The 16,999-nt window shown below is 40.3% G+C and overlaps 1 protein-coding gene across 12 annotated transcripts in view; it reads left to right on the forward strand.

The window, feature by feature from the left end:
* The window catches only part of FASTKD1 (FAST kinase domains 1), a 57,873-nt gene that overhangs the window by 19,782 nt on the left and 21,092 nt on the right, over positions 1-16,999 (forward strand). For all 12 annotated transcript variants that reach the window (XM_008258710.4, XM_051849430.2, XM_051849427.2 and 9 more), the window contains 8 exons: positions 668-1,066; positions 3,624-3,734; positions 5,640-5,771; positions 7,724-8,210; positions 9,590-9,704; positions 15,287-15,415; positions 16,198-16,329; positions 16,665-16,778. In XM_008258710.4, the coding sequence (XP_008256932.1) occupies positions 668-1,066; positions 3,624-3,734; positions 5,640-5,771; positions 7,724-8,210; positions 9,590-9,704; positions 15,287-15,415; positions 16,198-16,329; positions 16,665-16,778 (1,619 nt within the window). The remainder of the gene's footprint in view (positions 1-667; positions 1,067-3,623; positions 3,735-5,639; positions 5,772-7,723; positions 8,211-9,589; positions 9,705-15,286; positions 15,416-16,197; positions 16,330-16,664; positions 16,779-16,999) is intronic.

Below are 16,999 nucleotides of genomic sequence, written 5' to 3' on the forward strand. Positions count from 1 at the left end.
GGTCTTCCATCCGCTGATTCACTCCCCAGTTGGCCACAACGGCCCGAGCTATGCTGATCCAAAGCCAGGAGTCAGGAGCTTCCTCTGGGTCTCCCACATTGGTGCTGGCTCTAGTTGTCTTTTTTGTAGATTATTTTCTGAATCATTCTTATTTGTAAGACTCTGATTTTGTGTTGTCTAAGAGAGGCAGAGTTATAGGCAGAGAAGGGGAGAGACAGAGAGAGAGGTCTTCTATCTGCTGGTTCACTCCCCAAATGGCTGCAACAGCCAGAGCTGAACTGATCTGAAGCCAGGAACCAGGAGTTTCTTCCAGGTCTTCCTACAGGTGCAGGGGCCCAAGGACTTGGGCCATCTTCCACTGCTTTCCCAGGCCATAGCAGAGAGCTAGATCGGAAGTAGAACAGCCAGGACTCGAACTGGCACCCATATGGGATGCTGGCACTGCAGGCCAGGATTTTAACCTGCTGTGCCACAGCACCAGCCCCAATGTGGTATTTTAAGCACTGTGCCAAATGTCTGTGCAAGTCTCACTACTATTTAAAAGAAAAATTTTATGGTATAAAACTCATGATATTTTTACTAATTCATTCCTGTACATAATTTAGCTTTAGAATTAGTCATTATGCTTAAATAATGTAAAAATCTTTGCACCTTTTTCCTTTTTCAGGTCTTTGTCTGTCTTGATGGTCAGCATATCATCTTTAATATCACAACATTTTCAAGAACAATTAGTGAAAAAAGCAGAAGTGCTTTTTGACACCATAAATCATTGTGACATCAACATTGCAAGAAGAATAGTACAGTTTCTTCGAAATGTGAATTGTAGTTATTACCCACTACTAGAAAGATGTAATAAAGTGTTTTTAAGCAACATGAGCCACCTTGATTTGGATTCCATCAGTAAAATATTTGGTCTTTACCAGTGTCTACAGTTTCATAGTTTTGAATTTATTACAATGGCTAAAGAAAGGCTAACTGAAATGATTCCTCTGTTTGATCACCCTGCAAGCTTTGCCAAATTGTTTGTAGCACTGGGACCCATAGCAGGACCTAAAGAGAAGAAACAGTAAGTTCAGTTTAAAATACTTTACTTTTCTTGTTGGGAATCTATGGAGCCTTCAAGCTTAGGTTTTCTTGAACCTCTGAAAGGGACAAAACTCACCCTCATAGGTCTTGGAAGAAAAAACAATCTCTTGTGCTCTTTTTTGAGAAGTCTAATTTATATCTCCCACTCTTAGTTGACTGCTTTGTTCTGAAAGGTAGCCAACACCCCGCTGCTGCTGGGCCCACACAGAAAAAGATGAGAACTCCTTTTAGGTGCTTTGTTCTCTCTTACTAGGCCATGTGACTGGATTGGAGTGTATGGAATGATAGAATTCTAGTTGTCCTGACACATACGCATCATTAGTAGATTCAGTTAAGCAGGGGTTGATTTAGTGAGAAAACTGCATTATTGTTGTTTTAGGGGAAAATACGTGGAGAAGTTTTATTTTTCTTTGTTTATTTCCATTTATTTGAAAGGCAGAGAGACAGAGAGAAATCTTACACCCCCTGGTTCCCTTTCAAATGCCCAAATGCCTGCAATAGCCATGGCTGGGTCAGGCTAAAGCCAGGAGCCCAGAACTCCATCAGGGTCTCCCATGTAGGTGGCAGGGACAGAAGAACCTGATCGATCCATAACCACTGCTTCCCAGTGTGCATTATCAGCAGGAAACTGGGATCAGAAGTGAAGCCAGAACTTGAACCTAGGCATTCTTGATATAGGATGCCGGTGTCCCAAGCAGCATTTTAACTGCTGTACTGAACGCCTGTCCTGAGAAATTTTATTTTTAAGAATCCAATGAAGTATATGAAAAATTTAAGGGCACATCTTAGGAGGTTGTCAAGGGACTGGTGTTGTGGTATACTGGGTTAAGCAGCCACCTGCAATGCTGGCATCCCATATGGGCACTGGTTCAAGTCTCAGCTGCTCAACTTCCAATCTAGCTCCCTGCTATTGACCTAGGGAAAGCAATGGAAAATGGTCCAAGTGCTTGAGTCCCTGTACCTACATGGGAGACCAGGAAGAAATTTCTGCTCCTGGCTTTAGTCTAACCGACCCCTGGCCATTGGGGCATCTGGAGAATGAACTAGCAGATGGAAGATCTCTTCTCTGCTTCTCCCTCCCTCTCTCTAACTCTGCCTTTAAAATAAACATATCTTTTTTTTAAAAGATTGTATCAAGATTGAATAAAGTATGATTTTTAAAAAAGCTTTAATTAAAATATTTTTATTATTATTTTTATATTATTAAGATCTCATTTGCTTAAGTAGTACAAAAGTTGGTTCAACTGAGTCCTTGCCTTCAAAGATTTTATATGCCAATTGGGAGGATAGAAATATGTAATTAAAATTGCAAATATTCTAGCATCACAACATAGTGTATGAATAAATGCTAGAATTAATGTTATAGAAAGTGCCAACAGAGAAGTGAAAAAGAAATGTAGACTGAGGTGACTGGGGAAGCTTTGGGAAATGCTGTGTTTGTAATGTTTGACACAGTTGGTGAAAGGGATGGTGTGGAACTGACTGGTTAATCCCCCCTGCTCTCAGGAGAGTCCATGATTTGGACTTGCCTTCTAAGTTATTCTGTTGTTAGTGTCATGATTACATGACACTAACTTTGAGAGAGTTTCAAAATAAGTCATCTTTGTTAGTTTTTTGTTTATAACATTATCGTAAGCAGTGAGTATATGAGATTTCTATTACTATGCAAATATATTGACTTCCTGATTAGATATTATTTTATTTGAAAACATTTGATACGATTAGAATATCAGTTGTTAGTTCCTTAACTCTGCAATACTGAATAATTTCATAGTATTTTTTTTAAAGATTTATTGATTTATTTGTTTGAAAGGCAGATTTACAGAGAAGCAGAGGCAGAGAGAGAGAGAGAGAGATCGGTCATCTATCTGCTGTTTATTCCCCCTATGGCTGCAATGGTCAGAGCTGTGCTGATCTGAAGCCAGGAGCCAGGAACTTACTCCAGGTCTCCCATGTGGGTGCAGGGGCCCAAGGACTTGGGCCATTTTCCACTGCCTTCCCAGGCCATAGCAGAGAGCTAGATTGGAAGTGGAACAGCCAGGTCTTGAACTGTTGGCACTGCAGATAGAGGCTTTAACCACCACGCCACAGCACTGGCCCCAACGCTCATAGTATTTTATAACCATTGTAGCCTTTTCTTATTTGAAAATCATTAGAAGATCTTTTCTCTGTATTTTTTAAAGAAACAGTAATTGGGTAATACCAAGGCCTTAATTATTTTGATAAAAAATGCATTTGTTTTATTCAATAGTGTTTTACATGAAACCCCATGTATGTGGGGAAAAAAATACAAAAATATTTTGAAAAGTTCATGGAAAAATTGAATTAAAATATGCATTTATTTTGGTATAAAAATTTGGAATCCATGCATAATTTTTTCATAATAAAAATTTTCCATAGACATTAAGAAAATATCTTATGAAATTATATATTAAATTTTTGTTTATAGTGATTTCTGTTATTTAATAACTTATTTTGGAAAAAATTGCAAGCTAATTTTCAATATTTTGATATAAAGTATTTCTCTTTGCTTGTAGACTTGAGTCAACTATATTGTTGATGTCAGAGGAGCTGACAAGCCAGCAAGTCCTGGCCGTGGTGGGAGCAATGAAAGAAATGGAAAGCAAGAATTCACATCTGAATAAAAAGTAATCTTTGACGACATTCGTGGTATTGTCATTCAATAAGTAATTTTTTCAGAGGAAAAAATTATTTCTGTATAATCTAAATGTTGTTTAGAAGAAATAAAGGAATTAACACATAAGGCATTGTTTATATATTTTTTAAAAAATAGAGATATCACAGTTAGTCATAGTGTCTTTCGTTATGCTCGAGTGCAACATCATAACCTGGGGAGGGAAGAGCAGAGAACAGGGATTCTGTAGAACAATTAACATCATGTAAATTTAAATTGTCTAGCACTATAAGATAGTGTGACCTTGATAACATACTACCATGTATTGGCTTTCTGGGCAACTTGAGGTTTATTTTTTTTAAATTGTTTTAATTTTAATTTTAATTAGTTTTTAATAGGTTTGGCCACTTGAGATTTAAGAAGTAAAGATATGTAGTTCAAAGTATTTATGCTTAATTTTTCACTATTCATTATTCCTTTTTTCTTTTTTTTGAAGATGTATATATTTATTCCGAAGGCAGAACGACACAAAGAGAGGGAGAGGGAGAGAGAGTTATCTTCCATCCTCTGGTTCTTTCCTAAAATGGCCTTTTAACTATGGCTGGGTCAGGTTGAATCCAGGAACCTGGAACTCCATCCGGGTCTCCACAGTGGGTGGCAGGGACCAAGTGCTTGCCCATCTGCTGCTGCTTTCCTAGGCGCATTAGCAGGGAGCTGGAAGGGAAGCAGGGACTGGAACCAGTGCTCTGATATGGGATGCCAGTGTCACAAGCAGTATTTGACCTGCTATACCCTGGTGCAGGCCACATATGTTCCTTTATTTTCATTTTTCCTTCCTCTCCAGTTCTTCCAACTTACTGTCTCTTACCATTGCTTTTTGTTTTTCAGAAGTTCCATTTTGGGGCCTGTATTGCGTAGCAGATTAAGCCACTGCCCATGACACCAGTGTCCCATATGAGTACCAGTGAGTCTCAACTGCTCTTCTTCCAATCCACCTCCCTGCATATGTGCCTGAGAAAGCAGCAGGAGATGGCCCAAAAGCTTGAGTCCCTGCCAACCACCTGGGAGACCCAGTTCTAGTTCCAAGCTCCTGGTCCGGGTGGTTGTGGCCATTTGGGAAGTGAATCAGCAGATGAAAAATTCTCTCACTTTTTCTCTCTTTGTCTCCCTCTCTTTCTGTCACTCTGTCCTTCAAAATAAATAAAAATAAAAAAAAAAAAAAGAAGACATGGAAGACCTCTCTCTCCCTCTGTCACCCTGCCTTTTTTTTTTTTTTTTTGTCATTTTATTTTATTTTATTTTTCTAGAGAAAGGTCTTCCTTTTTCCGTTGGTTCACCCCCCAATGGTCGCTGCGGCCGGCGCACTGCGCCCATCCAAAGCCAGGAGCCAGGTGCTTCTCCCAGTCTCCCATGTGGGCACAGGGCCCAAGGACTTGGGCCATCCTCCACTGCACTCCAGGGCCACAGCAGAAAGCTGGACTGGAAGAGGGGAAACCGGGACAGAATCTGGTGCCCTGACTGGGGCTAGAACCCAGGGTGCTGGCACCGCAGGAGGAAGATTAGCCTATTGAGCCGTGGCACCGGCCTACCCTGCCTTTCAAATAAATAAAAATAAAACCCCCCAAAAGAGAAAAAGTCTCCATATGGGGGCTACTGGACTTAAGTGAGAAAATTGAATCAGTTTGTCCCTCTTCTTAGCTGTTGATATTGAATATTATTCATATCTTGTTGATCACTTGTTTTCATTCTTTTTGTTTACATTCCTATCACCATCTTGAGACAGTTCTAAAAGGACAGAACACCTTGCCTCATTCATTAGTATTGCTATAGCACAAAGCAGAGTGTCATGAAAACTGTACTAAATGTTTATAAGTAAAGTAAATGAATGAACTCTTATATGTCCTATCGTTCTTTCAAGGATTGCTTCAATTCTGCATAAACATTTGGATAAATACAAACCAATAGAGTTATTGAAGATAATTCAAGCATCAGTTTTTCTACATTTTCGAAGTAAAGAGTTTTTTGTGAAACTCAGAGAATTACTGCTTAGGTAAGATCAAAATAGAAGTGTTTGTTTAGAGTTTCATGTTATAATCTAGCTACAATATTTGTTTCATTTGATAACATACAGTGTTGTAACTTTCAGAGGTAAGATTTCGTTGCTTATTTGATTTTTTTTGTTTTTGTTTTTGTTTTTGTTTTTGTTTTACAGGCAGAGTGGAGAGTAAGAGAGAGAGACAGAGAGAAAGGTCTTCCTTTGCCGTTGGTTCACCCTCCAATGGCCGCTGCGGCCGGTGCACTGCGGCCGGCGTGCTGCAGCTGGCGCACTGCACTGATCCGAAGCCAGGAGCCAGGTGCTTCTTCCCGGTCTCCCATGTGGGTGCAGGGTCCCAAACACCTGGGCCATCCTCTACTGCCCACAGCAGAGAGCTGGACTGGAAGAGGAGCAACCTGGGCTAGAATCCAGCGCCCACATGGGATGCCGGTGCTGCAGGCGGAGGATTAACCTAGTGAGCCACGGTGCTGGCCCCACCGTTTAACCTTAAAAGCATTTCCCCATATCATTGGACTTTCCATAAATCTTTTTTAGTGGCTAGATAATAACCATCCTATGATTGTATCATAATACCTTGAGTATTGCCCATAATTGAGTTTTTTTTAAAGATTTATTTATTTATTTGAAAGTCAGAATTACACACAGAAAAAAGGCAAGGCAGAGAGAAAGAGAGGTCTTCATTTGCTGGTTTACTCCCTGATTGGCCGCAACGGTCAGAGTTGCACTGATCCGAAGCCTGGAGCCAGGAGCTTCTTCTGGGCCTCCCATGTGGGTGCAGGGGCTAAAAGACTTGGGCCATCTTCTACTGCCTTTCCAGGCCAAGGCAGAGAGCTGGATAGGAAGTGGAGCAGCCAGGACTCAAACTGATGCCCATATGGGATGCCGGCACTGTAGGGGACGACTTTATCCCCTACACCACAGTGCTGGCTCCAACATAATTGAGTTTTTACATTGTTTTCAAATTTAAGCCAGATTGAAAATATGATGGGATCTGGCATTGTAAGCACAGTGGGTTACAGTGTCCCATATCGGGGTGCTGTTTTGAGTCCTGGCTGCTCCACTTCCGATCCAGCTCTCTGCTATGGCCTGGGAAAGCAGTGAAAGATGGCCCAAGTCCTTGGGAGACCAGAGGAAGCTCCTGGTTCCTGGCTTTGGCATAGCCCAGCCTTGGTTATTGCTGCCATTTAGGGAGTGAACCAGCAGATGGAAGTCTCTCTCTGCCTTTCCAATAAATAATTAAATCTTTTTTTAAAAGTAATGAATGAGAATGCTTATATCATTGTGGTCTTGCTAGCATTGTATTTTATGATCATTTTAATATGCTAATTTAATATTTTAAATGTAATTTCATTTTAGATTGGGTTATTCCATCTACTACTTTCAAAACTAAAGTTTCTCTAAAAACTCCCAGTATTTTATTTAACAATTGCTGTCTTGATGGTGGGACTTCTACCATGCAGATCGGGGAAAGGAGAAACAGAGAATGGGGTGAATTGTGTGTGTGTGTGTGTGTGTGTGTGTGTGTGTGTTTTCTTTAAGGATGGACTTCCTTTATACCAGAAATGAGAAGGTACCGATATTATTGAGTGATCACTATATATCAGGGCCTGTACTAGCTCACACCAGCTCCTGACAGGCCATACCAGAAATTGGACCCAGATTCTTTGTATAGTAATAGCAATAGAAACATTGTTCTGGCACTGACCTTTTGTTTGCCAGGGACAATCATTTTATGTTACATACAAAATTTGGTGTGTGCTTCAAGACACCTTACACTTCCCTTAGTAACCTTTTATGGGCCTGTCTTCTTTGAATTTACCTAACTTTTCTTCAGTTAGCATGTATTTTAAGCCTAAATAACCTATAATAATAATTATATTCACACTTTAATGCACTAATTTTTTGATGATGTATTAATTTTGTTTCATTTTCCCCTTCCTTTGTAGTTATCTGAAAATCAGTGTCATGCCAAGTGAGATTTCCATCCTGGTCCACGCTATTTGCATGCTTCCTAATCCTCGGCTAAATGAAGCAGTGATAGCCCGAGTTGAAGAAGTTTTGCCGTGCTGTGACCTCACTGAGCTGAGTGTTTTTGTCACATCTGTTTTAAGATGGATTCAGTATGAGCACGTGTATTCAGATGGTCTTCCTGGGAAACAGCTGAAACTACTTCAAAAGTTAGATCACTATGGTTGCCAGAGACTACAACAAAGCAATAGTTTGGATCTGTTACGGAAGGAACTGAAAGTTTTAAAAGGAGACTGGTTTTCTGAGTCACTTCTTGAAGAGACATTTGCAGCTTTACAGCGTTTGATGAATGAAATTAATGGCACAAATGTTGCAGAAATTGCATCTTTCATCTCTAGAACTAACTACCTCAGTACTTTGCTGCTTGATAGAATAGCCTCCGTGGTTGTTCAGGAGATTGAAAAGGTGAAATGTAAATGTTACACGTTAGTCCTGCATAGTTGTCAAGTCCTCAAAGCATAATTTGTATTGGAAGTACTTTGAGAACTTGGATTGGTATTTGAAGTTTAAAAGCTAACCTCTGATTTCGGGTTCAACAGTTTGTTGTTGCTCCCCTTAAAGCCACTTTCTTCCTCTAGCACTGCAGATCTGGGGAGATTGTTACAGTTTTTTTAAGATTGGTAATCAGAATTATTTGATGAGAGGAAATACTTAAAACAATACTCATTGCATTAATATAGTGGATTATGGATTGTTGCTTTTCCTGTTTCTTTTTTCATGTGAGCCTGTGATATTGCTTTTATTACTGAAAACAAGTACATTCAAAATCACTAGAAATTACAAGATACCCACTGACATCAGTATTCTTAAATTGTCACTGTATCTTCTTACTGATTTATTTCTGGAATTTACTTGTAAAATGCTACTTTGTGGATTATTTGAGAAGAAGCTCACTTCCAAAATTACTGTCATATAAATGTATAAAATCACTTATATCAGGATAAGGCCTTTACTTAGAAGACACTATTTCTCACAAATGAAAAATAGAAGTCTATCTCATTTGTTTATTATAGTGTCTGGCAGTCATTAGCTATTAGATGAATGAACAAATAGTGAAAGCAAAGAATGAATGAAAGAAAAATGAATGCAAATGATTATAAATGAAGAAACCTGTTTAATTACAATATATGGTAATTCTTCGAGGTGCTCATATGTCATAGAAATTAATGATACTGTTTCCTATTCCTTTTTTAAAAAGATTTATTTATTTGAGAGGCAGAGTTACAGAGAGAGAGAGAGGTCTTCCATCCTCTGATTCAGTCCCCATGTGGCTGTAATGGCTGGAGCTGGGCTGATCCGAAGTCAGGAGCAGGGAGCTTCTTCTGGGTCTCCCACATGGGTGCAGGGGCCCAAGCACTTGAGCCATCTTTTATTGTTTTCCCAGGCCATAAGCAGAGAACTGGATGGGAAGAAGAGCAGCTGGGACACTAACCAGCTCCCACATGGGATGCCAGCACTGCAGGTGGAGGCTTAACCTATGTCACAGTGCTGTCCTTTCCTATTCATTTTAATGACTAATGAATTCTGAAGCATGATTTAAAACCTGACAAAGTTAGTTTGTGAGTTGTCCCATTTATTTTTCTGCGTTAACACTTTAAGAGCTACTAATAATTAGTGGTAGGGTTAAATAAATTATAGCAGGATGGAGAAATTAATAAGCAGTATAATACATTTTCCATTTAACCATTGGCATGTTAGCAAAAGACTACACCTAAAATAGTAAAGAGTTTAAAATTTTGTTTTACTGAAGGTTAAATGATAAAATATTTGTTCTGTTTTTACAGATCCATCCTTTTGCAATCTTTGGTGTTATTCTTCCATTCAGCACCTTGAACTATGATCCACCTCAAAGGGAAGAATTTTTTGGAACTTGCATGCAACGTCTTAATTCTTATTTAGGTAGGTGTGTTGTTTGGAATGCATTGAATGAGTGTCAGAGGGCACCTGCTGCCACTGAACTAAAAGATGTCCCTTATTTAAAAGTGCAAAATGCTCCCTCTCCCCTCCACCCTTGGCTTGGCATTGGCTTTTAGAGGAGACAGGTTTTTTCCCAAAGTTTTTGTTACCAAGGTTTTCAAATACCCAGAAAAATTGTAATAGTGATATAACAAGCATCTTTACTGAATACCCATAATCAGGGTTGAATAATGATGAACATTTATCACATGTCTGTGTGTGTGTGTCTGTGTGTGTGTACTATCTACTGTTTAGTCAATAATCAAATTTTCCCAGTTGTTACTAAAATGTCTTATGTAACTTTTCTTTAAACAATCAACACTGTTTGTCACTTTATCTTATCTCTTTATTCTTAATATTTTTATAAAATATTTTTTATGAATTTTGTGGATTATACCACAAACCGGATTTGTCTGATTGCCTTCTTTTACCTCGTTTCTCCATCTCCTGTATTTCTAGTAACCTAAAAGTTAAGTGCAGAAGTTTGACTAGATTCATATGAAATATCTTCAGCAAAAATCCATGCATAATTTTTTCATAATATGTATTTTCCTTGAAATTTTTGAAAGCCCCTTATATACATGAATTTCATTTTTTGGCACCAAGATAAACTTATCTTGTAATTCCATTTTCCACAAACTTTTTGAAGTGTTTACATCTAAGGCATATAATCTCTGTTTATTTCTGTCAGTTTTTTTTTAAAGATTTATTTATTTATTTGAAAGAGTTACACAGAGAGAGGCAGAGAGAGAGAGAGAAAGAGAGAAGTCTTCCATCCGCTGGTTCACTCCCCAGTTGACTGCAACGGCCAGAGTTGTGCCTATCTGAAGCCAGGAGCCAGGAGCTTCTTCCAGGTCTCCCACATAGGTGCAGGGACCCAAGGACTTGGGCCATCTTCTACTGCCTTCCCAGGCCATAGCAGAGAACTGGATCAGAAGAGGAGCAGCTGGGATTAGAAATGGCGCCCATATGGGATGCTGGCACTTCAGGCCAGGGTGTTAACCCGCTGCACCACAGTGCTGACCCTATTTCTGTCAATTTTAATAATTTAGTTTTTTAAAGAAATGTATCATAGGGGCTGTGGCAGATATTTATGTATTATCTGAAAGGTTGCTGCTCATTACTGTATCTTTAAAAACTCTTTAAATAGTGTTTCAGTACTGGAAAAAGTAGCATAGGAATAGGCCCTTCCTGCTGTTGGTCTCAGCAGAAGTGGTCTGTGAAAACAGCAGGGGCAGGAAATTACTTTTCCTTTGCATTCTTTATGTTGGGTCCTGAACTGTGCTTGGAACACTTTGACCTTGGAAGAGTGGGGCTTTGTGGAATGTTCTTCTCTGGTTCTCACTGCTGTACCAGTCAGCATGCCTTGGGAATTTCGGAAGTGAAGTACCTGTGTCAGCAGTTGTTGCCTTTCCTGTCAGCAGTCATCGTGTACTTATTGTCAGTACTCTTGGGGGCACATTAGGTACAGAGGGAGTAAAACCATCATTGAGTTTACTTTCTGGCATGTGTGTGTGTTTGGGAGGTCAGGTGGTGTTAAGGACTCTCAAGAATACTAGAGCAGGCTGAGTGTAGGAAGCAGCCTGGTGGGGTGGGGCGGGGTGGAGTGCTGTGCTGTTTTAGATAAGGGCTGCAGCGACTGTGTCTCTCTGGTTTAACCAAGGTCCGAATGAAGTGAGGGAGTGATCCGTGTCTTCAGATGGGGAATAGAGTCCCGTGATGGAGGAAAGCCTGTGCAAAGGGCCCTCGGTGAAAGAATGTTTGGTTTCTTCCAGGAACAGTGGATTGGAGTGTGGCAGGAGTGGAGCGAGGGAGTCTGAGTTAGGAGGCAATGGGTTGAATAGACAGCCAGAGACTAGTTTACTTGGAGTTTTTGCTGTGCTTATAGAGTAAAAATACACAGTCAGTCATCTTCCAAGCACCAGATGCTCACTGAGGGATGCAGGTGTTTTGCCTTGCAGTTGAGATGTCAGCATCCCACATCAGAGGGCCTGAGTTTGATGCCCAGCTCTGTTCCTGATTCCATCTTCCTGCTAATGCAGCCCCTGGGAGGCAGTGGTGTTGGCTCAAGTAATCAGATTCCTTCCACTGTCCTGGGAAACCAGGATTGACCATGTGGGTGCGGGTTTGAGTCCCGGCTGCTCCATTTCCAATCCAGCTCCCTGCTAATGCTCCAGGGAAAGCAACAAAGGATGGCCCAAGTCCTTGGGCCCCTGCACCCACATGGGAGGCCCAAAGAAGCTCCTGGCTCCTGGCTTCGGATCAGCACAGCTCTGGCTGTTACGGCCATTTGGGGAGTGAACCAGAAGATGGAAGACCTCTCTCTCTCTTTCTCTCTCTGGCTTTGGCCCCTGCTGGCGAGCCATTGCAGGCATTTGGGGAGTGAACCATTGGATGGGAGCTCTTTGTTTCTATTCAAGTGTGTTTCTCTGTCTCTTGCCTCTCAAATAAATTAAAGTGAGTGAGAGAGAGAACAGATGCTTACTGAAAGCTTCTACATGCAGCATAAGATGCTGGACACTCTATTACAGTATATTTGCTTAGACCTGTAGACTTCTGGTGAAGCTGGATGAAACCAGTATAAATACATTATTTATATCAGTATCCTGCTAACGGACCTTGCTATATTTTTGTGAGCTTTACTAGACACCAGATAGCAACTAATCATGTCTGATCCTACTGCATCTGCTAATTGACAAATAAAGGAGGATGTGACCTATGCTTGTATATACAGGTATGGCAATATGCATGTGAGCCATCCATTTACACCCCTTTTTCAGTAACACAAAGCTTGATCCTGAGACTTAGAGTGTGCTTTGCTGGTATTTCAGTCACATGGCAGTCAGCCAGCAGAAGGAAATGGAAGCACATGTCTTCCCATAGTCTCCCATAGGCTTAGAAATTAACATATTTATTTTATTTTACTATTTTTTAAAAAATTTATTTATTTGACAGAGTTACAAAGAGATGGAGGGAGATAGAAGGAGACAAAGAGATCTTCCATCTGGTTCATTCCCCAAATGGCTGCAAATGCTGGGCCTGGGCTAGGGCCCGGGCCAAAGCCAGGCCGAAGCCAGGAGCCTGCAACTCCATCCAGGTCTCCTACATGGGTGTAGGGGCCCATATATTTGGGCCATCCCCTGCTGCCTTCCCAGGCGCATTAGCAGGGAGCTGCATTGGAAGTGGAGTGGTGGGGACTTGAACCAGTGCTCACATGGGATGCTGGTGTCACAGGCCACAGCCTAACCCACTGCACCACAGCACCATCCCTGAATTTGGAAGATAGAATGATAAAGGAAGAGGGAAAGAGAGAGGTAGAACTTCTGTCTGCTGGATTACTACCCAAATGTCTGGAACAGCCAAGACTGGACCAGGTTAAAGTCCAGAGCCAGAAACTCAATCCTGGTCTCCCACATAGATGTCAGGAATCCAAGTACTTGGGCCATCATCTGCTGCCTCCAGATGCACTGGCAGGAAGCTAGATTGGCAGTGGAGCAGCTGGGACTCACACCTACACTCTGATATGAGAAGCAGGTTTCCCAGACAGCAGCTTCACTCACTGTGCCATAATATCTGCCCCCTAGATTTTTTTTTTTTTCAACTAAAGCCTAAAAGAGAAGGACAATTGAGGAGTACAACTGTTGAGTTTTTAGGACTTAATGAGAGAATGAAGAGTCCTTAAAGAACTTTGTAAGTAAAAATTTAAATAATGGAATAAAAATTTTGTTTTGAAGAAAGATTCATTTTGGAAAGTCAGTTTTGCTGATGGAGACCATCACTGTTAGCCTCATTTATGATTTGGTCTTGCTTTGTTAAATAAACTCAGCGAACACTCCAAAAGGCAAGATTTAATGTTGTCTTTTCTATCCTATGTAAGAATACTGATGCTAAGGGCCAGTGCTGTGGTACAGAGGGTTAAAGCCCCAGCCTGCAGCACCAGCATTGTGTATGGGTGCGTGTTTGAGTCCCAGCTACTCCACTTCTGATCCAGCTCTCTGCTATGGCCTGGGAAAGCAGCAGAGGATGGCCCAAGTCCTTGGGCCCCTGGAGGCCCAAAAGAAGCCCCTGGCTCCTGGCTTTGGATCAGCACAGTTCCGGCTGTTGCAGCCATTTGGGGAATGAACCAGCAGATGAAGACCTCTCTCTCTCTGTCTCTACCTCTCTCTCTGTAACTCTTTCAATAAATAGAATAGGCCGGTGTCGTGGCTCACTTGGCTAATCCTCTGTCTGCAGCGCCGACACCCTGGGTTCTAGTCCCTGTTGGGGCACCGGATTTTGTCCCGGTTGCTCCTCTTCTAGTCCAGCTCTTTGCTGTGGCCCAGGAGTGCAGTGGAGGATGGCCCAAAAAAGAGAGATTTTTTTTTTTTTTGACAGGCAGAGTTAGACAGCAAGAGAGAGACAGAGAGAAAGGTCTTCCTTTTCCATTGGTTCACCCCCCAAGTGGCCGCTATGGCCCGCTGCATTGTGGCAGGCATGACGTGCCCATCCGAAGCCAGGAGCCAGGTGCTTCCTCCTGATCTCCCATGCAGGTGCAGGGCCCAAGCACTTGGGCCATCCTCCACTGCATTCCCGGTCCACAGCAGAGAGCTGGACTGGAAGAGGACTAGAACCGGTGCCCCGACTGGGACTAGAACCCAGGGTGCCGGTGCCGCAGGAGGAGGATTAGCCTAGTGAGCTGCGGTGCTGGCCAATCTCTTTTTTAAAAAAGGAATTTATTTAAAAAACAAAAAGATACTGATGCTAAGAGGGCATTTTAAGTGACTCTTTCCCCCGCATCAGAAGTGTCTCTGGGATGAGACTAATCAGGTAAGTGACCTCCAACCTTAAATTCTGGAGCATCTGCCATGCTGCTGGGTGACAGGTAAAGGGGAGATGCTGGGTGAGACTGGAGCCTGAAATGTGTGTGCACCCCATCTGGAAACCCGAGGTCCCCAGAAAGCAGCGTGAGGTAGCAGTCCAGGTCTCAGAGCTGGGCCTTCTGGGTGAGACTCACTAACTCTACATCCTTCAGCCAGTCTCTCTATATGCCCATTTCTAATGCAGAGATCCTGATGGTTCCTACATGCACAAGAAGTTTTATCTGCATTAACACATCTAAAGTGTTTAGAATGGTCCCTAACACCTTCTGAATGCTATTACATTATTGTCAGCGATATGTAGATTGGTATCATTCTCCTTTTTATATATGCTATGATCCTTTTGTATTATTTCTCTTTTCAAGGCAGTTTTAAAAACTTTTTATTGAGGCATAAAAGTGACAATATAAAAGTGTGACTTTATGCAGATTGGCTCCCCCCGAGCATGAGAAACAGCGTATTATCACAGGGTTGTTCTCGCATCCCCCGTTCCTACTCTCCTCCACCCAAAGCTGACTCCCTGTCCTGACTTGTGTAGATTAGTTTTGTTAATCTTGTGTTTATATCATTTTTTAGAGGCTGCCTTTACCCAAATAAAGTATATGTTTATTTGTGAGGTGACTGTACATTAAATTTTTTTAAATTTTTATTTTAATATTTTTATTTTAGGTATATTGGATCCTCTTGTGTTAGTGTTTCTTGGTTTCTCTTTGGCCACAGTTGAATATTTTCCAGAAGATCTGCTAAAGGCAATTTTTAACATCAAATTCTTAGCCAGATTAGATTCTCAACTTGAGAGTATGTATCTACATTTTAATTTATTAAATTATCACTTGTGCTTTGTATCCAAGTTTTACCTGTTTCTATACTGAAGCATTTAAATATTGATAACTTTTCTCTTTATTGAAATAGTTCATGATTATTATACGAAATTTGAAAAACACATAAAAGTAAAAAATAGAAAATTGCCCATAATCTTACCACTACTTTTAATGTTTTAGAATATTTTCTGCCTTTTTCTTGTTCATATATGTATGTATATATGTCTAAAAGTTTATTAAAACAAAATTTGGTTTATTTGTATATTCACTTTTCTATGTTGTCTTTTTTCATGTAAATATATTTTGAACAGTTTTCCATGTCACTGAATATTTTTTTGATGTCATGATTTTTTATTGGCTACATAATATGCCATTATATAGATTAAGTAAAATTTGTTTATCCTATAGCTTGTTTCCAGTTCTTGTTATCATAAACAATGAGCTGTTAGACATGAATCTTTGATTGTTTCCTGAGGATTGGTAAATGTCAAATATTAGGTCAATGAAAGTTCTTGGTTTTTGTTTTTAAATGGAAATTACAACATTCACAATTAATGAAAACAATGTTGGAGTTGGTCCTAATCATGCGACTGAATGTCGTAATTTAAAAATAGAACACATTTATATGCAAATGAAGTGATTTTTATAATATGAGAATAAAAGTAGTGACCAATAGTCGTGATAAGTGAATATGGAAAAATGGGTTGTTTTGGTTGGTCTAAGCTATCAAAATCTATGTGGATTTTTTTTTTATTTCAGTTTTACCTTCATCTCTGAGTACAAGGATCCAGTTTCGTCTTATGGAGTTAAACAGAGCAGTCTGCTTGGAATGCCCTGAGTTTCAGATTCCGTGGTTTCATGACCATTTCTGCCAACAACACTATAATAGAGGTTTGAGTTTTCTTTTAGTTGGATACTGATGTTTAATTCTAAAGCAAATTATCAGGTAGTACATTGGTAAACCTAAACATGATTTGCAAGTTCCCAAGAGTTCCATGATCTGTTTAATTTCAGATGAGATTTGTATTACAAGAATTTCTTAATATTTAGGACACAAAGCCTCTTGATTGAGAGCAAAGAGCATGTCTTGAATTTAGTGTTATTATATATGGCATTACATTGGAGTGCATACTGGAAATACTATTTTCCCAGTTTATAGAATTTGGATGATTTTCATTCAAAAACTGATGAACCTAAATGGCCTAATCATTTTTCTTTTCATTAAGATATTGGCAGTGTGGATGGAGCACAACAACAGATTTATAAACTATTAGCAGAGGTCCTGGGTGGGATCAACTATGTAAAAGCCTCAGTTCTTACTTCATACTACCATACAGTAGGTAAGTAGTTGGTTGGTTGGTTGGTAGCTACTTTCTGAAGGCCAGGCTAATTTGAATAGAATCATCAGCTAGAATTTTAAAAAGAAAAACTTTGGAATTTTTTAAAGTCATCATTAAAATTTCCAAACAGACAAAAGTAGAAAGAACAATACAGTGAATCCTCAAATTCTTATGGCCCAGCTTTGAAAACCATCAGCATTTTGCTGTTTTCCAGGGAAAAA

Source organism: Oryctolagus cuniculus, chromosome 3 (assembly GCF_964237555.1).
Source record: "Oryctolagus cuniculus chromosome 3, mOryCun1.1, whole genome shotgun sequence".
In the NCBI taxonomy this organism is placed as follows: Eukaryota; Metazoa; Chordata; class Mammalia; order Lagomorpha; family Leporidae; genus Oryctolagus; species Oryctolagus cuniculus.